Source organism: Oryctolagus cuniculus, chromosome 12, assembly GCF_964237555.1.
Source record: "Oryctolagus cuniculus chromosome 12, mOryCun1.1, whole genome shotgun sequence".
NCBI classification, from domain to species: domain Eukaryota; kingdom Metazoa; phylum Chordata; class Mammalia; order Lagomorpha; family Leporidae; genus Oryctolagus; species Oryctolagus cuniculus.
This window is the reverse complement of record NC_091443.1, coordinates 26,237,573-26,261,029: the sequence shown is the minus strand read 5'-3', so window position 1 is coordinate 26,261,029 and position 23,457 is coordinate 26,237,573. Positions and strand designations below refer to the sequence as shown.

Genomic DNA, 23,457 nt, shown 5'->3' with positions numbered 1-23,457 from the left:
AATTCACACACCTTTTACAAACAGGGAGCCACTGTGCCTCTGTAGGTTTTGCGCGCACACACACACACAGACACACAGACACACAAAGAAAATTTTGATCAATCAACTAATCTTAATCCACTGGTTCACTCTACAATACCCACAATAGCTTGGAATGAACCAGGCTAATCCAGAAGCCAGGAACTCAACGTGGGCTCCTACATGGGTGGCAGAGACACTAGTACTTGAACAGTCAATTGCTGTCTCCCAGGGTCTGCATTAGCAGAAAGTTGGATAGGAAGTGGACCCAGGACTAGAACCCAGGCATTCCAACATGGGATACAGGCATTCCAAGTGGCAAAACTTTTAATAGCTGAGCCAAACATCAGCTCTGTTTGTGTAGGTACAGGTAACTTGACTAAGATAGCTTAATTCTTCCAGAAGGTATCAAGCTGAATTTTAATAAAAACCTGTAACATACTTAATGTGATTTTCTTAACTCATTTTTAGAAGAAATTAAATTCTACATCTTTAAAAAGTTATCCCCTTATTCCACAGAGACAGCCTTCTTAGACTCAAAGATAATATAACAACGAATTACATAAAGTGCTAAGTATAAAATACGACGTTAGTTTTAGCCTTCTTTCAGTGGGGCACTAGAAAGGCTTTGGACCACTGATAAGAAAGCAAAATTGTTTGACTACTCAGTTCTCAATTAACCAACATAATCAATATTTACCTATGATATACTTTACATTTTTTAAAATATAAAAGACAAAAAATTGTCTTCAGAAGGGTAAAATCATAACTTCTCAGGAAAAATAACTTGGGTTTTAGAAATTTTGAAAACTGCAATATAGGTGAACACAAACACCTCCTACATCATGTAAGTACAGAAATAATCTTGTATATGGTTTTTTCAAAGATTTATTCATTTGTTTGAAAAGCTGTTAGAGAGAGAAGGAGAGAGAGATCTTTCCATCACTCCCCAAATGGCCCCTATGGTCAGGACTGGATCAAGCCAAAGCCAGGAGCCTGGAACTTCATTCAGATCTCCCACATAGGTGGCAGGGGCTCAAGTACTTGGACCACCTTCTGCTGCTTTCCCAGGCACATTATCAGGGAGCTGGATCAGAAGTGAAGCAGCTGGTACTTGAACCGATACTCAAATGGGATGCCAGCATGGTAGGCAGCAGCTTAACCCACTGTACCACAATGCCAGCCCCCTGTATATGATTTAATCTATAAATTGAAAGATTATAGTTGTTGCCAGCATTGTGGCGCAATGAGAATGAACTAGCAAATAGAAGATCTCACTGACTCTCAGTCTCTCACTCAGATTGCTGGCTGTTGTGAACATTTGGAGAGGGACCCAGTGGATGGGAGATGTACCTCTGTCTCTGCCTTTTGAGGAAACAATTTAAAGAGGGTAATGAGGAAGACAAAAGAATACACAATAAATGGCACAAGGGGTGGGTGCCGTGGTACAGGGAGTTAAGGGTTAAACTGTTGCCTGCAATGCCAGCATCCCGTATCAGTTCAAGTACTGGCCACTCTGCACCCAATCCAGTTCCCTGCTAACGCACCTGGGAAAGCAGCAGCAGATGGCCCAACTGCTTGGGCTCCTGAATCCACGGGGCAGACATGGATGGAATCCTAGGCTCCTAGTTTCAGCATGGCCCAGCCCTGGCTTTTGCAGCCATTTGGGGCAAGAACCAGCAGATGAAAGCTCTCTCTCCTTCTCTCTCTATAACTCCACCTTTTAAATAATACAGTAAATACACCTTTTTTAAAAATAGGACTTGGTACTGGCATTGTAGCACAGTGCGTACAGCCACCGCTTGTGATGCCGGCATCCTATATGGGTGCCGGTTTGTGTCCCAGCTGGCTCCACTTTTGATCTGGCTCCCTGCAAACCCCATGGGAAAAGCAGCCCAATTACTTGAGCCCCTGCTACTCACATGGGAGACCCCAATAAAACTCCTGGCTTCAGCCTGGTCCAGCCCTAGCTGTTGTGGCCATTTGGGGAGTGAACCAGCAAATGGATGATCTCTCCATCTCTCTGTAACAGCTTTTCAAATAAATAAATGAATCTTAAATTTTTAAAACCCAAGTTATGTTGTCTCTTGGGGCCATCTGGGGAGTGAACCAATGGACAGAGTCTCTCTCTCTCCCTCCTTCTCATTGTGTAACTCTTTCAATAAATATTTATTTTTTTTAAAAAAGGAATAGAAAGCAAATAATAAATTGGGTAGATAAACTAAAATACATCAGAGTGCATACATTTCAAATGTATACAACGCAGTTTAAGCTGCTGCCTGTAACTGCAAGTATTCCTAATCAGAGCACTGGTTTGAATCCCAGCTGCTCCGTTCCTCATCCAGTTCCCTGTTAATATGCATGGGATGGCACCAGAAGATGGCCCAAGTACTTGGGCCCCTGGCATCCATGTGGGAAACCTGGATGGAGTTTCTATGCTCCTGACTTTAGATTGGCCCAGCCCTGGCCACTGCAGCCATTTAGGGAATAAACCAACAGATGAAGATCTCTTTCTCTGTCGCTCCCTTTGTCTCTATCACTGCCTGTCATACCCATGTGAGTTTGTAATAGAACACAAGTGGAAAAAGAGTAATATCTTCCACAGTGGGAAATCAATAAAGACTGTAAAACAGAAACATTAAGCAGCAGCAATACAGGGGCGGTGCTGTGGCATAGTAGGTTAAACCTCCACCTGTGGCACCAGCATCCCATATGGCCACTGGTTCGAGTCCTGGCTGCCCCTCTTCAGATCCAGCTCTGTTTATGGCCTGGAAAACAGTAGAATACAGCCCAATTGCTCCCGCACCCATGTAGGAGACCCAGCTCCTGGTTTCAGATCGACCCAACTCGGGCCACTGCAGACATCTGAGGAACCAGTGGATGGAAGGCATCTCTTTCTGTCTCTCCCTCTCTATGTCTGTAACTCTGCCTCTCAGATAAATAAATAAATAAATAAATAAATAAATAAATAAATAGGAAGGAAGGAAGGAAGGAAGGAAGGAAGGAAGGAAGGAAGGAAGGAAGGAAGGAAGAAATTAAGAAGGACCGGCGCTGAGGCTTAGTGGGTGAGGCTGCTGCCTGCAGTGCCAGCATCCCATATGGGTGCCAGTTTGAGTCCCGGCTGCCGCACTTCTGATCCAGCTCTCTGCTGTGACCTGGGAAGGCAGTGGAAGATGGTTCAAGTCCTTGGGCCCCTGCACCCAACGTGGGGGACCCAGAAGAAGCCTCTGGCCCCTGACTTCAGATCCATGCAGCTTGAGTAGGAGTGGGGAGTGAACCAGCAGATGGAAGACCTCTCTCGCTCTCTCTCTCTCTGCCTCTGCCTCTCCATAACTGCTTTTCAAATAAGAATTTAAAAAATAAATTAATTAAGAGGCAGCAATATAAGCATATTACTAACAGGAAGAGAGGTAAACACAAAAGAATCATCCAAAAAAGCTAAAAGGAATTTCCTTAGGAGACAGGCAATGGGAATAAGGGCGAGGAATTTACGGGCTGGCACTGTGGCATGGTGGATTAAGCTCCCAGCTGCTCTATTTTCAGTCCAGCTCCCTGCTAATGTGTCAAGGAAAGCAGCAGCAGATGACACAAGTGCTTAGGTCACTAACACCCACATGGGAAGCCCTAAAGAAGGTTTTGCTTCTTGGCTTCAAGCTCAAACAGTCCTGGCCTTTGTGGCCATCTGGAGGAGTGAACCAGCGGACAGAAGATCTCTCTGACTCTACCTCTCTCTCTCTGCCTTTCAAATAAGCAAATATATATATATATATATATATATTTTTAAAGATTTATTTATTTATTTGAAAGTCAGAGTTACACAGAGAGAGGACAGGCAGAGAGAGAGAGGTCTTCCATCCGATGGCTCACTCCCCAGATGGCCGCAATGGCCGGGGCTGTGCTGATCCAAAGCCAGGAGCCAGGAACTTCCTCTGGGTCTTCTACTTGGGAGCAGGGGCCCAAGGACTTGGACCATCTTCTGTTGCCTTCCCAGGCCGTAGCAGAGAGCTGGATGGGAAGAGGAGCAGCCGGGACTAGAACCTGAGCCCATATTAAAAAAAAAAAAAAAAGGTGAAGAATTTCAGGGCTACTGAATTTTGTAACAAGTTTTACAGAACTGCTTTTCTTTTTATTTATTTATTTATTTGACAGGTAGAGTTATAGATAGGGAGAGAGAGAGAGACAGAGACAAAGGTCTTCTTTCCGTTGGTTCATACCCTAAACGGCTGCCACAGTCCGCGCTGCGCTGATCCGAAGCCAGGAGCCAGGTGCTTCCTCCTGGTCTCCCATGCGGGTGCAGGGCCCAAGCACTTGGGCCATCCTCCACTGCACTCCCGGCCCACAGCAGAGAGCTGGACAGGAAGAGGAACAACCGGGACTAGATCCCGGCACCCATATGGGATGGCTGTGCCACAGGCAGAGGATTAACCAAGTGAACCATGGCGCCAGCCCCAGCAGAATTGCTTTTATTTAAAAATATGCATGCATAATTTTTATAGAAACAAAAACTAACTTAAAAAAGGTAGGACAGGACCAGGTTAAGCCCCAGCCTGCAGTGCCAGCATCCCATATGGGCAGCGGTTCATGTCCCAGCTGCTCCACTTCTGATCCAGCTCTCTGCTATGGTCTAGGGAAGCAGTATAAGATGGCCCAAGTCCTTGGGCCCCTGCACAGGCATGGGAGACCCGGAGGAAGTTCCTGGTTCCTGGCTTCGCATCAGCTCAATTCTGGCTGTTGCGGTCATTTGGGGAGTGAACCAGCGGATGGAAGACCACTCTTTCTCTCTAGCTCCACCTCTCTCTGTAACTCTATCAACTAAATAAAATAAATCTTAAAAAAAAAAATAGTAGGAAACTTACCAATACACTTTTCTTGCTTTTTGAATTGAGGTAACTGTTTGAACTTCTTTTAAGGTTTGCTTTGTTTTCTTTTCAGCTGATTTGAATGCCTATTCACAATAAAAGATTTTTAAATATAATTAGCTGCAAATTTACTTAAATATCACCAAAGTAAATGATGGGACAAGAAGCAGTTTTTAGAGTATCACAAAATAGCAGTATCTACACATATAAATATGCATACTGAAAGAAAATGAAAAATTTATATTTTTTATCATAAATACTAAAATAATTTAAGTAAAAGATTTGATGTATGCAAATATTTTCTCAAAGTCCATAAATTAAGAAATGCATTGTGCATTAGCCAGATACTGACTGTCTATCATGTACCAGGTTCTACACTAGAAGCTGTGGATACAACAGTGAATTCCACCAGGGATTTTTAAAGAAAAACAGAAAGATACATATTATTTTTAATTAAGAGTGGTCAAGAAAGGCTTCTCTAATGGTCTTTTTAAGTAAATACATGAATGAAAAGGAGTGAATTCTGAGGGAAGAGATGAAAATCTGAAGCAAAAGTATTCCATGTAAAAAAAAAACAGCAAGGTGCAAAAGCCCCGAGAGCCCAGCACAAACCACTGTTTTAAGGACAATCAGATTGTGGTGGAGGAGCCAGCGCTGTGGCACAGCGAGTTAAAGCCCCAGCCCGCAGCACTGGCATCCCATATGGCATAGCAGGCAGGTATGAATCCCAGCTGCTCCAGTTCTGATCCAGTTCCCTGCTAATACACCCAGGGAAAGCCCCTGAACCCACATGGGAGACTGAGATGAAGTTCCTGGCTCCTGGTTTCAGCCTGGCCCTGCCCCGCCCATTGCAACCATTTGGGGAGTGAACTAGTTTGATGGACCATCTCTCTCTCTCTGCCTCTTCCTCTCCTTCTCTAACTCCAACTTACAAATAAATAACTTTTTTTTTTAAATGGCTACTGTTACAGTCCATGTGAACACAGATGACAGAGGCCCAACCAGTGGAATGCTCAGAACTAGCCAGATTCTGGTTTACCTTAAAGGATTAGACTGGATCTAATTTATGAGAGTTTGCAGGTTTGCAACATTTTCAGCTTGAGCAGACAAAAAAGAAGATGCTACATACTGAGACGGGAAAGACAGGGGGAGGAACAGGTTTGTGAAAAAGAAATACATTAAATTTGAAAAACCTCATCTAAACTGAAATAATAGCCCATTATATTAAAGCAGTCAGTATTTATTCTAATAAACATTAGTACCTTCTCAGCAGCTTCAACAGTCTTTTGTGTTTTCTTAGCAGCGTATCTTTTGTGATCATAATACCTAAAAAAAAATTTTATTAAATTTCAAGTAAAATCTTTACTCATTGCTTTTTCCATTTATTTCTGATTTTACAGACCTTCACATCATGTAAGTTTCATAATAGACAAAATGAAATTTAAGGGGCACGGTGAATTAAGCATCGGCTTCCCATTTGGGTGCTAGTTTCAGTCCCAGCTGCTCTACTTTGATTCAGCTCCCTGCTACTGTGCCTGGGGAAAGCAGCAGCAGATGGCCCAAGTGCTTAGGCCCCTGCATCCACATGAGAGATCCAGATGAAACTTCTGGTTCCTGGCTTCAGCTTGCCCCAACTCCGACTGCTGCAGCCTTTTGGGGAGTGAACCAGCAGGTGGAAGATCTGTCTGTCTCCCCTCCCCCTCAACCCCAGCTTGCTCCCTGTCTTCCAAATAAAACAACTTTTTTGGGAAAAACTTAAATCTAAAAAGTATTTTCATCCAAAAGAAGTATATTTGAAGGGGTCTTCAAAAAGTTCATGAAAAATGCTTATTATATAAAAAAACCTATTTTTAGTTAAAGATTTTCTTGCACCAAAATAAACTGATCCTTTAATTTCATTTTCCCACAAATGTTTTGATGTACTCTCACCCAGGTAAAATAACTATTTTTCATAATATCCTTATAATAAATAGATTTACAACAGATACCACTTTGCCTGAAATGTGTACACTGACTTACTTCTTGGCATTGGCATATGCTGACAAGCTAAGATCCACATCAACGAGTAATGGCTTGTTTTTCTGAGGCTTCTGCAGTTGCTTATTCTTCTGCTTTTTCTTTTTTCCTTTTAGTGGTTCATTTTCATTTTTCTCAACAGTGACATCACCATCAACGTCGTCATCTTCCTCCTCTGATAATAAGTATGGATTTCTATTAAAAATATTCAATAGTATTTCACTAATGTCAATGACATCACTTTAATTTTCAGTTATTTTCTCAATGAAATTGCAAAAGGTTTACAGTAAAGTTTGCATCTAATTTTTCTCTATTTTTGAGCTTATATTTCCAAATATAAAGAAAAGAATTTGAACTTACCTTAGCAGCATTGTAACATGATTTGTGTGTAGTTTTAATTCTTTGATTGCACTTGCAACAGGGTCTCCTTGAGCTTGCGCTTCTTTCACAATTAACCCAATCTCCGTCCAGTCTATCTGGTTGGCTAAAGCACTTCGAACCACCTGAATAGCTCTGTCAACTATTTGCAGGTTCATTTCTATGAGCTCTCCTTTCAGTTTGTCTATTTCCTTAAGAAACAAATGAACCATATTTACTATAATGCCAGTTACCATTTTTGAAAAAGCATCTGAAAAATTTAAATGTAATACCTGAGCCTGCTGAAGAGCTTCTAATCTGTTTTCATGATCTTTTCGGACATTATCTAATTTCTTCAATGCTTGTTTTTCCTTTTTGACGAAAAACATTTTTAGAAAGTTAGATTTCTTCCTTTTTTTTTTTTTTTTGCCAGGCAGAGTTAGTGAGAGAGAGAGACAGAGACAGACTTATAGACAGTGAGAGAGAAAGAAAGAGAGAAAGGTCTTCCTTCTGTTGGTTCACCCCCCAAATGGCCACTATGGCCGGCTTGAAGCCAGGAGCCAGGTGCTTCCTCCTGGTCTCCCACGTGGGTACAGGGGCCCAAGCACTTGGGCCATCCTCCACTGCCTTCCCAGGCCACAGCAGAGAGCTGGACTGGAAGAGGAGCAACCGGGACAGGATCTGGCACCCCAACCGGGACTAGAACCCGGTGTACTGGTGCCACAAGCAGAGGATTAGCCTAGTGAGCTGCGGCACCGGCCACACTTCCTCTATCTTGTGGCACCTTCTCTGTCTTCTCTCGAAACTCACCATTTGACCCCCTCCTTATCTGCACTCCATGTTGTTATGAAGCTAGCTGAAGTTCTCATAGTCCAAAGTGTTTCATTCAAAATTACCTCTCCTATCCACCTCCCTTCCATTCCCTGTATAGGAAGGTATTTTTCATTTCAGATTACGCTGTATGTAAGGTATGTCTCTACTGTGCTTGGCATTATTGAACTAGAAGAATTTAAGACATTTTTTCTTAAGGCCTAAAAGTAAACTTTGGGGGACTGAATTTTTAAACAGCACCAATTATAAAACAGCTTTGTATTTTATTACTGCTTTTATGTTACCCAGCATTATTTCCATTACTTTACAGAACACTGTTTTCCTTACATTAACAATACACAGACTCATAGTAGTTACTTAACCTTCTATCATCTAATTTACATTTCAAGATTATAAGTTTGAGAACAAATTTCTTAACACAAGAAATAGAATCACCACTTAATGAGTATTTGAATGCTGGACAAAATATTAAAAAGATTTAAATTATAAGAATGATGACTGGGGACCAGCACTATAGTGCAGCGGGTTAACACCCTGGCCTGAAGCGCTGGCATCCCATATGGGCGCCGGTTCATGTTCCAGCTGCTCCACTTCCGATACAGCTTTCTGCTATGGCCTGGGAAAGCAGCAGAAGATGGCCCAAGTCTTTGGGCCCCTGCACCCACATGGGAGACCCGGAGTAAGCTCCTGGCTTCAGACTGGCACAGCTCCAGCTGTTGCAGCCAATTGGGGAGTGAACCAGTGGATGGAAGACCTCTCTCTCTCTCTCCCTCTCTCCCCCTCTCTCCCTCCCTCCATCCCTCCCTCTTTCTCTCTCTCTCTCTATTCTTCTATGTAACTCTCAAATAAATAAATCTTTAAAAAAAAAAAAAAAAGAATGATGACTATTAAAAGAATCCACGGGGCTGGTGCTGTGGCAAAGCAGGTAAGGCCACTGCCTGCAGTGCTGGCATCCCATATGGGCGCCAGTTCATGACCCAGCTGCTCCACTTCTAATCCAGCTATCTGCTATTGCTTGGGAAAGCAGCAGAACATGGCCTAAGTCCTTGGGCCCCTGTAACCGCATGGGAGACCCAGAAGCAGCTCCTGGCTCCTGACTTTGGATTAGCCCAGCTCCCACCACTGCGGCCATTTAGGAAATGAACCAGTGGATAGAAGACTTCTCTCTTTCCCTCTCTGTAACTCTGACTTTCAAAAAAATAAATCTTTAGAAAACAAAAAACTACAATGATTACCAAAATAAATCAGCACATAAAAAACTTGGGAGTTCAGGGTTGATGCTAGATGTCTGTTCACCAGCCAAAAAGCAGCTGTGATGTGGTATTTCTATTAAGTAATTCATTTAACCCACCTGCTCTGAAGTTGTACTGTTCAAACTTATTTGAAATTGTGCTATTACTAATTTCTTTAAAAAAAAAAAAAAGATTTATTTATTCGAAAGTCAGAGTTACAGAGAGGCGAGGCAGAGAGAGAGAGAAAGGTCTTCCATCCGATGGTTCACTCCCCAACTGGCCGCAATGACCGGAGCTGCACCGATACAAAGCCAGGAGCTTCTTCCACGTCTCCCACGCGGGTGCAGGGACCCAAGGACTTGGGCCATCTGCTATTCTTTTCCCAGGCCATAGCAGAGAGCTGGATGGGAAGTGGAGCAGCCGGGTCTCGAACCCTCACCCATATGGGATGCCAGTGGTTCAGGCCAGGACGTTAACCCACTGAGCCACAGTGCTGGCCCCAGCTATTACTAATTTCTTTAAACTGAGGGTTAGAGAATCACATATTTTGAAATCTTTGTATACATATCACATAATGTGAAATTTTTGCACACACATTTAAAGATTTATTAGCATTTTTTGAGAATCAAATCCCCTTCAAATCAACAATGACTACTTCTAATCTGTGAAACTTCTACAGCAGATGCTCTGAAAACATGGTCAAATGCGCTTAAAAGTACCTCCTTGTGTGGTCACGCAACATGGAAACCATATTAAAGATCTAGTTTTAAGGTTCATTTTTTAAAATAGAGTTTACTGATAAGCAAACAAATTTATTTGCACAGAAAAAACTTCTCCTTTTCTGGCCTATTTAAAATCTCCTGAAAACTGCATTCGTTCAACAAAAAAGTTTGAGAAGCTTTGGGTTGTTTTAATAAATCAAGTCATAGTAGGGTTTAAATACAGGCCTCCTCTTTTTACCATATTTCCCTTTTTAGAGAGGATCTGATAAACTGATTGAATAACGTGAGGGTTTTTTTACTTTTAAATGATGAGAACTCCCTCAGCACTTATCATAAACCAAAAAATCAGAGTTCCCACAGTACTTCCCATACTACCTGTATAAGGCTGCCCACTCCTACCCTAAAGCAGCTTCCACCCATCAAATCATTTGAAGCCCAGACAGTTTAACAGAAGTGTTTGTAATAATGCCATACCTGTTGTAACGCTTTTAAATCAATTTTCTGACCTTCTATCTTGGAATAAAATTCATCCACGGCCTTATTTTAAAAAAACAAGAAACAGAAACAACTGGCTGAAAATCAAAAACATGGCCCCCACTTCCACATTCCCAGAATTTGAGTCTATTTTATTTCAAAACACCCAAAGAACTTGAACAGACTTCCAAAAAATGTATTATATAAATAACCAGTATCAAGAATCACATTTGGTTCCAATCTTTGGTTCTGCATCTTGAAACAGTGGGAACAACTGTTTCAAACAAGTGCACCTGTGACTGCTCTGATCTCTAATGCTCAGATTCACAGCAATTATAATGCAAGTTTAATGCAAGTTTACTTTCAATTTCTCAAAGCAAGTTGTTATTAACAATTCATCACTGCTAACAAACTAGTCAGAACAGAATTGGAAAACCCACCTTGTCAAATGATTCAAATTCTATATACGGACATTGTGAATGTTGAGAAAACAAGAAAGGATGAAATTCTTCATACCTGTAAAACATGTTTATTATATCACATTCAAGAACATGAACAAACTTCCAAAACGAATTGATCCAAGTGACATGCTTACGTGAGTATGTCTTCACTTGGTTTATCCACTTCCAGGCTTGGTTTTATTTCTCTTTTCTGGATGATATATCCCTACAAAAATCCAGCATTAAAATCATTTCTGTTCATAATTACCAAACAATTCTCTTCATAACTGACAATTTTATTAACATTTTTTCAAGATTTACTTACTTAAAAGGCAGAGTTAGAGAGGAGGAGAGACAGAGAAAGAGAGAGATACTGTCCACCTACTGGTTCACTCCCCAAATGACTACAATGGCTGGGCCAGGGCCATGCCAAAGCCAAGAGCCAGGAGCTCCATCTGAGTCTCTGATGTGGGTGCAGGGGCCTAAGCACCTGGGCCATGTTCTGTTGCTTTTCACAAGCACATTATCAGGGAACTAGGTCAGAAGTGGAGCAGCCAGGACTTGAACAGATGCCCAAGTGAGATGATGGCACTGCAGCAGTAGCTGAACCCGCTATGCTACAATGCTGGCCCCTTATTAACATTTTTGTTAGTAAAGTTATTCTTTGAATAAAGAAGAAAAAACTCTCATAAAGGATGAGATAATTCAAAAAATGTTTAACTATTAATGGGGTAAGTCCCAAAGTTTACACAAGTGCTGGCAAATTAAAACCTGCTTCTCAAGAGCCAGTGGTGTGGGTTAAGCTGCCCCTGACACTGGCATCTCATATGACTGCTGGTTCAAGTCCTGGATGCTCTGCTTGGAATCCATCGACCTGGGAGAAAAGCAAAGGCTGGATCAAGTACCTGGGCCCCTGCTACCCATGTAGCAGACTCAGATGGGAGTTCGAGGCTCTTGGTTTCAGCCTGGCCCAACCTTGGCTACTGTGGCTATTTGGGAGTGAATTAATGGATGGAAGATCCCCCCCCCACCCCTTTATCAAATAAATTCTTAAAAATTTTTTGAATTAAAAAAATGCTTCTCTAAAATCAACTCAAGAAGAAACATTTCCAAATTCTTTAACTTTTACGGAATGCCACTGCTAACCTGAAATAGTACTTCTAGAAAAGATAAGAAACAAAGGCTAGTATTGTACTATAGAGGGTTAAGCTGCACCCTGCAGTGTAGGTATCCCATTTGGGCGCTGGTTCCAGTCCCGGCTGCTCCACTTCCTTTTTATTTTTTTAAGATTTATTTATTTATTTGAAAACAGTTACAGTGACAAAGAAGGAGAAACAGAGAGAAAGAGATCTTCCATCAGTTGGTTCACTCTCCAAATCACCACAAAGACCAGGGCTGGGCCAGGCTGAACCAGGAGCCTGTAGCTTCACTGAGGTCTCGCATGTGGGTGCAGGGGGGCCAAGTACTTGGGCCATCCTCTGCTGCTCCCAGGCACATCAGCAGGGGATTGGATTGGAAGTGGAACAGTGAGGAATCGAACCAGCCACCAAATGGGATGCCAGTGCTGCAGGCTATGGCTTTATCCACTGCACCACAGAGCAGGGCCCCATACTCCACTTCTGATCCAGCTCCCTGTTGATGTGCCTGGGAAAGGCGTGGAGGACAGCTCAAGTGCTTGGGTCCCTGCACCCACATGGGAGACCTGGAAAAAAACTCCTGGTTCCTGGATTTGGCCTTGTCCAGCCCTTGCTGTTGCAGCCATTTGGGGAGTAAACCAGTGGGTGAAGATTTATTTCTCTGTAACTCTGCCTTTCAAATAAATAAAATCTTAAAAAAAAAAAAAAAAAAAGGACGGAACAAGGAAACAGGCATTTAGCTTAGCAGTTAAGATGCCTGTACCCCACATCAGAGTGCCTGGGTTTGATTCCCAGCTTCAATTACTGACTCCAGCTTCCCACCAGTACAGACTTTGGGAGGCAGCAGTGATGGCTCAAGTAATTGGGTTCCTGCTACCCATGTTAGAGACGCAAGTTGAGTTCCTGATCCTGGTCCCAGCCCCCGCCCAGCCGTGGCTATTTCAGGCATTCAGAGAGTGAACCAATGGATGGGAGCTCTGTCTTTTTGACAAATTTTTTTAAATTTTAAAAAGGAACAGAACAAAAATTCAATCAGCAATATTTTAAAAAGTTAACTTTGAATAAGCACATTACAGATATAAACCTTCCAAATTAGGACAGTAAAGTTTACATTTGTTATTCCTTTAATGAACATTTGATTTCTAGAAAAGTTAAATAAAAAAAGAAGTAAGTATGGTGCTACCTTTCCCCTGAAGTTGGATGTTGTTTTCATATAATCTTCTGCCTTTTGGAGACAAGTAAGTACTTTTTCAATATCTAACAAAGAAACAAAAAGGAAAAAAGAAATGTCAAAATGTCACTTAACTATGTAGAAAAGCAGAAAAGTATTTATTAAATAACATAGTGTTCTAGAAAATCAGATAGTTATTTCATGTCTGTAATAAATAAGGTTATGCTCCAGCCTGCCTGTTATCTCAGGAGCGTATCCATCTTTCCCTTCATTGTCTGAAATGCACTTCGTTCACTAAATTCCCATGTATACTCAGGCCTGTTTCTGGATTCTTTTTTGGTTATTCCTTTTCTGAAAACTTACTATTTTAGTTACTATAGCTTTCTAACATATTGTAATCTGAAAAAAGGGTATACATATAGAAATAAATCATTGCTATTTCCTGGTTTTCCTGAATATTTCACACGCTTGTTCCAGATGAGTATCAAATTCATTCTTTATCATGGAGACTTCAAAAAAGTTTGTGGAGAGAGGCCAGCACAGTGGCATAGTAGGTAGGGATCCCATACGGGCACTGGTTCGAGTGCTGGCTGCTCCACTTCCAGTGCGGCTCCCTGCTGATGCACCTGGGAAGGCACTGGAGGGTGTCCCAGGTGTTTGGGTCCCTGCACCCATGTGGAAGACCTGGAGAAAGCTCCTGGCTCCTGGCTTCGGAACGGCCTTGCTCTGGCCTTTGTGGCCATTTGTGGGATAAACCAGCAGATGGAGGACCTCTGTTTAGATGCCTGTATCTGAGGGTTTTGCCTCTCTTGGAGCCCCTGTCCTGGCTACTCCACCAGGTCTATGACTTAAACAAATCTTGCTTTTCTCTCTTCTGCCTTAGAAAAAAGATTCCTGTATCCTACATCAGAGTACCTGAGTTTGATTCCAGCTCTAGCTCCTGACTTGGCTTACTGCTAATGAAGACCCTTTAAAGCAGAGGATATGGCTTAAGTTACCTGGTCCCTGCCACTCACATGAGAGACCTGTACTGAGTTCCTGGTTCCTGGTTTCAGCCCCAGCACAGCCTCAGCTGTTGCAGACCTTTGGAGAGTAAATCAGCAGATGGAGCTTGCTCACACGCATGCACACTTTCTTTCTCTGTCTTTATCTGTGTCCATCTCTCAAATCACTAAAACCAGTTTCTAAAGTTCATGGAAAACATAGGTGTATCATGAAAAAACTGTATGGATTTCAAAAACTTTCTGCACCAAAATAAACTCTAATTTCATTTTCCATGAGCTTTTAGAAGCAATCTTGTAACAAGAATGTTTCTTCACAAGAATGTTGTCATTTTCATTAGGACTGCACTGAATTAGTACTCATATTTATCAGAAGCTAAAACCTTTACTGAAATATCCTATTTGCAATTTTAAACACATGCACAAAATTTATGTCATGAGTTATCCCTAAACCTTCAGAAATTAATATGTAACATCCAAATATAAACATCAAGAATAATTTTTTAACTATACAAGAGAATCTGCAAGTCAAAGTATGTCAAAGACAAAATCTTCCATTTTCCTTTTATTTCCCCTACTTTTTTTTATTGCCCTTATGTGGCAATAAGTTTAGGTTCCTTAAGTAGCTATAACAACCTAACTCATTAGTTGGCCATATCACAGTACTACAGAAACCATAATGCATGTCCAGTGCTATTTGTTGATGCACCCCAGGTTCTGAGTCAGAGAGTTAATAACAACTCTGTTGGGGCTGGTGCTGTAGCAAAGCAAAATAGGCAGCTGCCTGCAATGCTGGCATCCTTTATAGGCACTGGTTTGAGTCCTAGCTGCTCCACTTCTGATCTGGCTCCTTGCTAATGCACCTGGGAAAGCAGCAGAAGATGGCCCCAGTACACTCACATCAGACACCCGGAAAAAGCTCCAGGCCCCTGGCTTCAGATCAGCTCAACTCTGGCTATTTCTGCCATTTAGGGAGTGAACCAACAAATGGATGATCACTCTCAGTAACTCTGCCTTTCAAATAAAATAAATAAATCTTTAAAAATAATAATTCAACTCTTGGGTCTCCAAGTGTCCCAAGTTCAGTAACCACTCTTAAAAACCTGGGGGAAGAGGGGCTAGTGCTGTGGCACAGTGGGTTAACGCCCTGGCCTAAAGCGCTGGCATCCCATATGGGTGCCAGCTGTAGTCCTGGCTGCTCCTCTTCCAACCCAGCTCTCTGCTGTGGTCTGAGAGGGCAGTGGAAGATGGCCCAAGTCTTTGGGCCCCTGCACCTGCATGGGAGACCCAGAAGAAGCTCCTGGCTCCTGGCTTCGGATCGGTGCAGCTCCAGCCGTTGCGGCCAATTGGGGAGTGAACCATTGGATGGAAGACCTTTCTCTCTCTCTGCCTCTCCTCTCTCTGTGTAACTCTGACTTTCAAATAAATAAATAAATCTTAAAAAAAAAAAAAAACTTGGGGGAAGGGAAAGGAAAATATTTTTAAAGTCAAAAGGTAACAATATAGATAAAGAGAATGAACTGAACTAGGGGTAAATCTTCATACCAGAGCATACTAGAGAAGGAAATCAAGAATAACCCATGCGTATAAGATAAGCATAGGTCAAATTTTTTGAATCTAGAACTACTTGATAACTTACTATTTTCTAAAAGTAATTTTCATAGTTGTTAAAAAAGGAAATAAATGAAACCAGACAACATTTGTATCATACAGACATACCTTTACTTTCAAGTTTTTCATCCACTTTGACATTGCCAGGAAAACCACTTTCCATCAGGCAGTGTTCAATGAGAGCAGGTCCATAGGCTTTAAGAGCAGAGAATATTTTTTAATATTTTCTTATAAAACCTGACATTTAAAACTTTGTATAGTACAAACATATCTTATATAAATGATCTCAAAAACAGTAACCAGTGAAAATAATAATAAATGTACTTATTTTGAGATGTTATAGAAAATGACAATTCAAGTGCTTATAGAAATCTGATACTTTAATAAACATATAGAATTCAATGCAAGTTACAGAAATGTAATGGAATTCAGCCACATACAAAAAGGATTTTAAATCATGACTAGGAAAAAAATTTTTTTTTTTTTTTGACAGGCAGAGTGGACAGTGAGAGAGAGAGAGACAAGAGAGAAAGGTCTTCCTTTTTTTGCTGTTGGTTCACCCTCCAATGGCCGCCGCGGCCGGCGCATCGCGCTGATCCGATGGCAGGAGCCAGGTACTTCTCCTGGTCTCCCATGGGGTGCAGGGCCCAAGGACTTGGGCCATCCTCCACTGCACTCCCTGGCCACAGCAGAGAGCTGGCCTGGAAGAGGGGCAACCGGGACAGAATCCGGCGCCCCGACCGGGACTAGAACCCAGTGTGCCGGCGCCGCAAGGTGGAGGATTAGCCTAGTGAGCCGCGGCACCGGCTGATGACCAGGAATTTATTGCTAAAATGTAAGGTTGGTTTAGCATCCAAAAACTGGTTAATATAATACACTATTCTAATAGAATAAAGGACAAAAACCACATATAATTTCAAAAGATATAGAAAAAGCATTTGACAAAATTCAACACACTTCCAAACAAGGACTCTCAAAAAACTAGGAACAGAAAGCAGCTTTGCCAACCTGATAAAGGGCATCTACGAACAAGTCTACAGCTAACATTTACTTAGTGGTGAAGGACTGAATACTTTCCTCCTAAAATCAGGAACAAGGCAGGAATATTCACTCTCACTACATCTATTCAACACTGTTCTAGTTACAGCTGATGCAATAAGGCAAAACTAATTACATACATTTTAATTCAAAAGGAAGAAGTAAAACATCCGTAATCAAACATGGTATGATTCTCTATGTTAAAAAAATTCAGGGCCGGTGCCATGGCTCACTAGGCTAATCCTCCGCCTGCGGTGCTGGCACCCTGGGTTCTAGTCCCGGTTGGGGTACCAGTTCTGTCCCGGTTGCCCCTCTACCACTCCAGCTCTCTGCTGTGGCCTGGGAGTGCAGTGGAGGATGGCCCAGGTCCTTGGGCCCTGCACCCACTTGGGAGACCAGGAGGAAGCACCTGGCTCCTGACTTCGGATTGGCGCAGCGTGCTGGCCGCAACGTGCCGGCCATGGCGGCCCCTTGGGGGGTGAACCAACGGAAAAAGGAAGACCTTTCTCTCTGTCGCTCTGTCTCTAACTCTACCTGTCCAAAAAAAAAAAAAAAAAAAAAAAAAAAAAAATTCGTAAGGAGGCTGGCGTTGTGGCATAGCAGTTTAAACCACTGCCTTCAGTACCAGCATTCCATACGGGCACTGATTTGACTCCCAGCTACTTCCAATCCAGCTGCCTGCTAATGTGCCTGGAAATGCAGCAGAGGATGGCCCAAGTGCTTGGGCCCCTGTACCCACATGGGAGATCCTGACTTCAGACCGGCACCGGCTGTTGTGGCCATTTGGGGAGTGAATCACTGGATGGAAGACTTCTCTCTCTGTTTCTTTCTCCCTATCTGTAACTGCCTTTCAAACATATAACATAAATCTTTTTAAAAAAAATTCATAAGGAACCCACACATTAAAAAACTATTAGAACAAAGGAGTTTATCATGTTGGAGAATGCAAATCAACACACAAAAAAATTAATTGTATTTCTATTCAAAGTGAAATTAAGAAAATTCTCATAACAGCATCAAAAAGAATACAACATTTGGGGACAAATCTAACAAAGGAAGCAGAAGATCTACATACTGGAAACTATAAAATATTACTGAGAAAAATTAAGTATGATCTAAATAAATTGATCTACAGATTCAACATTATCCTGATCAAAATTCAATCAGACCTTTTTTTCCAGCAGAAAGTAACAAGACAATCCTAAATTTTATAAGGCAATGCAAGAGATCTAGATTTACACTACCTGATTTCAAAATTGAAGAAATTTACCTGGGTGAAACTTCGGCTTACTCTAAACTTAAGTATATTTTATACATACTATTCTAACAACTAGGAAGTTCTAAGGACAATCTTTTAATGCATTTTAACTTTGTAAGAAAGGAAGAGCAAACTTCTAGTTCTCAGTAATCAATGGTATCTGCCTGCCACTATGTCTTTCCAGATCAATACAAGGCTAAGTAATAATCTTACAAATAAAAGCTTACTGGGATCGAATGAACCTAGTAGATGCTGCAATACTCTGAGACCCAACTTAAAAAAAAAGGGCTGGTGCTGTGGCCTGGGAAAGCAGTAGAAGATGAGCCAAGTGCTTGGGCCTCTGCACCCATGTGGGAGACCCAGAAAAAGCTCTAGGTTCCTGGTTTCGGATTGGCGCAGCTCCAGCCGTTGTGGCCATTTGGGGAGTGTACAAGCGGATGGACGATCTCTCCCTCTCTGCCTCTGTAACTCTACCTTTCAAATAAATCTTTATGAAAAAGAAAATAAAACTAGGCAAAGGGATTATTAAAATGAAGATTCACTTTGGCCGGCGCCACGGCTCACTAGGCTAATCCTCCGCCTTGTGGCGCCGGAACACCGGGTTCTAGTCCCGGTCGGGGCGCCGGATTCTGTCCCAGTTGCCCCTCTTCCAGGCCAGCTCTCTGCTGTGGCCAGGGAGTGCAGTGGAGGATGGCCCAAGTGCTTGGGCCCTGCACCCCATGGGAGACCAGGATAAGCACCTGGCTCTTGCCTTCGGATCAGCACGGTGCGCCGGCCGCGGCGGCCATTGGAGGGTGAACCAACGGCAAAGGAAGACCTTTCTGTCTCTCTCACTGTCCACTCTGCCTGTCAAAAAAAAAAGATTCACTTTGAAAACCACTGGGCTTTTTTTTTTTTTTTTTTTTTTTTAAGATTTTGTTTGTTTATTTGAGAGGTGGGGTTACAGAGAGAGAGATGGAGAGACAGAAAGGTCTTCTATACACTGGTTCGCTCCCCAAATGGCCATAATGGCTGGGGATGGGTTGATCCAAAGCCAAAAGCCAGGAGCTTCTGGGTCTCCCACATGAGTGCACTGGCCCAAGCTCTTGAGCCATCTTTTACTGCTTTCCCAGACCGTAACAGAGCTGGATCAAAAGTGGAGCAGTCGGGATACAAACTTGTGCCCATATGGGATGCCGCTGGCCCCAAAAACCAGTGACTTGTCAGAGAATACTCCATCAAGAATTGCATTACTAGGTAACACACTATGCATGGCTTTGTTTTGCTTTTTAAGATTCTATCTATTTGAGAGACAGAGTTACAAAGAGAGAGGTCTTCCATCTGCTGGTTCAAAGATGGAGCTGGGCCAAGCCAAAGCCAGGAGCCAGGAGCTTCTTCTGGGTCTCCCACACGGGTGCAGGAGCCCAAGCACTTGGACCATCTTCCATCGCTTCCCCAGGCCATAGCAGAGAGCTGGACTGGAAGAGGAGCAGCTGGGACACAAACATGCACCCACATGGGATGCTGGTACCACAGTTGTACATTTAGCCTGCTACACCACAGAACCAGCCCCTATGCACTGCTTTCAAATAGAATCACAGTTTAAACTTCTTGTGGTACAGTAACTCTATCCCTAAAAATAAACTCTTATTTACTCAAAGTATCATTTTAAACTCCTTGTTCTAATTTTCTGCCCAAAACTCGAGATTTAAATATACTCCTGAAAAACTAGTATCTTGCAAACATCTCATTCCTATATGTAGGTTTACTCACGAAGTAAGGGGTTAAGAACTCTCTTCAGTAGTTCACCCTTAGGTGCACTGCTTATTACTTCAGTCAGTCTGTGAAACAAAATTGACACACCTCTTAAAATTGTACTCAATAAACCTTACGACAATGTTCAACACACTTTCACCTGCATTAAATCACTTCATCTTTACAATACTCTGACATATAACAGGAATTAGTTCATCTTGTGGGTGAGAAAACAGGTGGCAAAAGTAATTTATCTGAGATTAGTACACAGACCCAGGTTTTCAAAGAAATTGGTATTTTTCAACTATGCCATACTGCTTGTTGTCATAGTGGCCACATTATGGAAAAAGTGATGTGAAAGAAACACTTTGGTAGAAAAGTTACACGTATGTGAATGTTCCAGCCATATCTGACACCCAAAAGGTGCTATGTATGACTCTTAAGGATGAGAACTTTTAAGGATGCTGTGGGTCAGTGTGGTGATGAGCAGGATTAACAACATCAGAGAACATGTTAAAAATCCAAATGCCAGGGCCCTACATTAGATCTATGAATTAGCCAAGAGAAGGAGGGAGGGTCCATGTTTTAACAGGTCCTCCAGGTGATTCTCATGCAAGGTAAACTTTGAAAACCACTGCGGTAGACTACCTGCAAAGCCTTTAGACAGAAGTGCACAGCCACAATCACCACCTTATCCTGTTTCCCTTTTTCTTAGGAAAAACAGAATTTCTATCTCCCTTTGCACTCTGCCCAATACATCCAACTGTCTAATATAGAACAGCTAAGTCTCCTCACTTTACCAAGAAATCACAAACATCTGACGGAATTCAAAAAGTTTAAAAAGACACATATAGCCAGCGCCGTGGCTCACTAGGCTAATCCTCCGTCTTGTGGCGCCAGCACACCGGGTTCTAGTCCTGGTCGGGGCGCCGGATTCTGTCCCGGTTGCCCCTCTTCCAGGCCAGCTCTCTGCTGTGGCCAGGGAGTGCAGTGGAGGATGGCCCAAGTGCTTGGGCCCTGCACCCCATGGGAGACCAGGAGAAGTACCTGGCTCCTGCCATCGGATTAGCGCAGTGTGCCGGCCGCAGCACACCGGCCGTGGCGGCCATTGGAAGGTGAACCAACGGCAAAGGAAGACCTTTCTCTCTCTCACTGTCCACTCTGCCTGTCAAAAACAAACAAACAAACAAAACCACATATATCTCCTACTCCCAAATAAGGCTTATCAGCCTACCTGCACATTTACGTAAATCAAGCAGTCTAAATTTGGTTATGTCATCCAAGTAAATAAAATCTGACAGTTCTTTCATATCCTTACACATCCCAGACCGTAACAGAGCTGGATCAAAAGTGGAGCAGTCAGGATACAAACTTGTGCCCATATGGGATGCCGCTGGCCCCAAAAACCAGTGACTTGTCAGAGAATATATACCTTTTAATACCTTTTAATACAACAAATTTATAAAAAAAATTACCTTTCCAAACTAAGTAAAGGCTCGGCAGCTCTCGCATGATCAAGTGGATAGCGCTCACGAACGGCAAACTTAACATCATCTGCTTCATCAGTTCTAAACCTTAGGATATTTAAAATTAGGTATTCATAATCCGTAAGAATAATGTTCCCCTGCAAGAGAGAATAAAATACAATTTAGTGCTTTCCCAAGTCATTCTTGAAACTTCTAAAAATTGAGAAAGAAAACGCAGTTCCCTAACAACCTAATTAAGGTTACAGACTGAAGGTGCAGAACCACACCACCAGTGTCCCACCACTGCTCCTTGCACTTGCTGAGCACACTCTGTCTGTAACTCCACCTCTCAAGCAAATAACTAAAATCTTTTAAAAAAAATCTTAAAACAATTTATAAATTCTATTTTTTTAAATATTTATTTTACGTATTTGAAAGAGTTACAGAGAGGCAGAGACAGAGAGAAAGAGAGGTCGTCCATCTGCTGGCTCACTCCCCAGATGGCGGCAAGGCCAGAACTGTGCTGATCTGAAGCCAGGAGCCAGGAGCTTCTTCCAGGTCTCCCACACGGGTGCAGGGGCCCAAGGACTTGGGCCATCTTATACTGCTTTCCCAGGCCACAGCAGAGAGCTGGATCAGAAGTGGAGCAGCCAGGACTTGAACTGGCACCCATGGGATGCTGGCGCTTCAGGCCAGGGCTTTAATTCGCTGCGCCACAGCGCCAGCCCCATAAATCCTATTTTCTTAACATGAATCTGAGTGGCAATAAGCCTCTTTCGCCAACCAACACTAGACTAGATATGCCATAAATTACACATAAAGGCTAGAAGATCAAACCCTGGTATTTAGAGAAGAGCAATCTTCAAAAAGCATTAACCAACCTGCCTCTCACAGACATCACAAAAGAGCAACGGGTTAAGCTATTACTGGGAGTAAGTACTTGAAAATTCCAGGATCCGGGCCAGCGCCACGGCTCAATAGGTTAATCCTCCACCTGTGGCCCCAGCACACCAGGTTCTAGTCCTGGTCGGGGCACCTGGTTCTGTCCCGGCTGCTCCTCTTCCAGTCCAGCTCTCTGCTGTGGTCCGGGAGTGCAGTGGAGGATGGCCCAAGTGCTTGGGCCCTGCACCCCATGGGAGACCAGGAGAAGCACCTGGCTCCTGGCTTCGGATCAGCGTAATGCGCCAGCCGCAGCAGCCATTGGCGGTGACCCAACGGAAAAGGAAGACCTTTCTCTCTGTCTGTCTCTAACTCTGCCTGTCAAAAAAAAAAAAAAGAAAAAGAAAAAGAAAAAGAAAATTCTAGCATCCTTACTGTCTGCTCCTAACTCATTCACTGGACCTCTGGGTATGCATGACTAGTGCTCAGAGCCTTCAAATGGAAAGGCGCTTAATGCGGTGGAGTATCCTGGAATGTAAAAATTACGCGAATGCAGAAACACTAGTGAAGTCTGAATAAAGCCTGTAATTCAATGAATAACAATGTCCCAATGCTAATTTCTAAGTTTTAACAAATGTACCATGTTTATGCAAGATGTCCTCTTTAAGAGAAACTAGGTGAAGGGTACAAAGCAACTTCTGTATTAAGTCTGTAATTTTCCTATACTTTTAAATAAAAAGGTTTGGATTTCTTAGATTTTTTTTACATTTTATTTACTTAATTATTTAAGAGATAGAGCTACAGAGAGAAAAACTTTCCATCTGTTGGTTCACTCCCCAAATGGCCACAATGATGAGAACTGGGTCAATACAAAGCCAGGAGCCAGGAGCTTCTTCCAGATCTCTCACATGGGTGCAGGGGCCCAAGCACTTGGGACATCTTCCCCTGCTTTCCCAGGTCATAGGCAGACAGTTAGATCAGAAGAGGACCAGCCGGGACATGAACCGGTGCCCATATGGGATGCTGGCACCACAGGCAGAAGTTTAGCATACTATGCCACAGTGCCAGCCCCCACTATCCACTTTTTTTTTTAAGAGTAATACATGAACAATTAATACAATGAGTTCTCCTTCATCCCACACTCCCAATTTTACTTACCCTATCATAAAGCTCAATGATTAAATGATAAGCAGCTTCATCACTTCCAAACTGAA

At 42.6% G+C, this 23,457-nt stretch overlaps 1 protein-coding gene across 2 annotated transcripts in view; it reads right to left on the bottom strand.

Annotated features, from left to right (window-relative positions):
* The window catches only part of NEMF (nuclear export mediator factor), a gene marked incomplete in the record, with an annotated part of 57,237 nt that overhangs the window by 28,968 nt on the left and 4,812 nt on the right, over nucleotides 1-23,457 (bottom strand). For both annotated transcript variants that reach the window (XM_070053687.1, XM_070053688.1), the window contains 13 exon segments: nucleotides 4,875-4,963; nucleotides 6,140-6,203; nucleotides 6,897-7,088; nucleotides 7,254-7,462; nucleotides 7,544-7,621; nucleotides 10,510-10,572; nucleotides 10,950-11,025; nucleotides 11,105-11,175; nucleotides 13,269-13,342; nucleotides 15,977-16,063; nucleotides 19,917-19,984; nucleotides 21,374-21,522; nucleotides 23,402-23,457. In XM_070053687.1, the coding sequence (XP_069909788.1) occupies nucleotides 4,875-4,963; nucleotides 6,140-6,203; nucleotides 6,897-7,088; nucleotides 7,254-7,462; nucleotides 7,544-7,621; nucleotides 10,510-10,572; nucleotides 10,950-11,025; nucleotides 11,105-11,175; nucleotides 13,269-13,342; nucleotides 15,977-16,063; nucleotides 19,917-19,984; nucleotides 21,374-21,522; nucleotides 23,402-23,457 (1,276 nt within the window).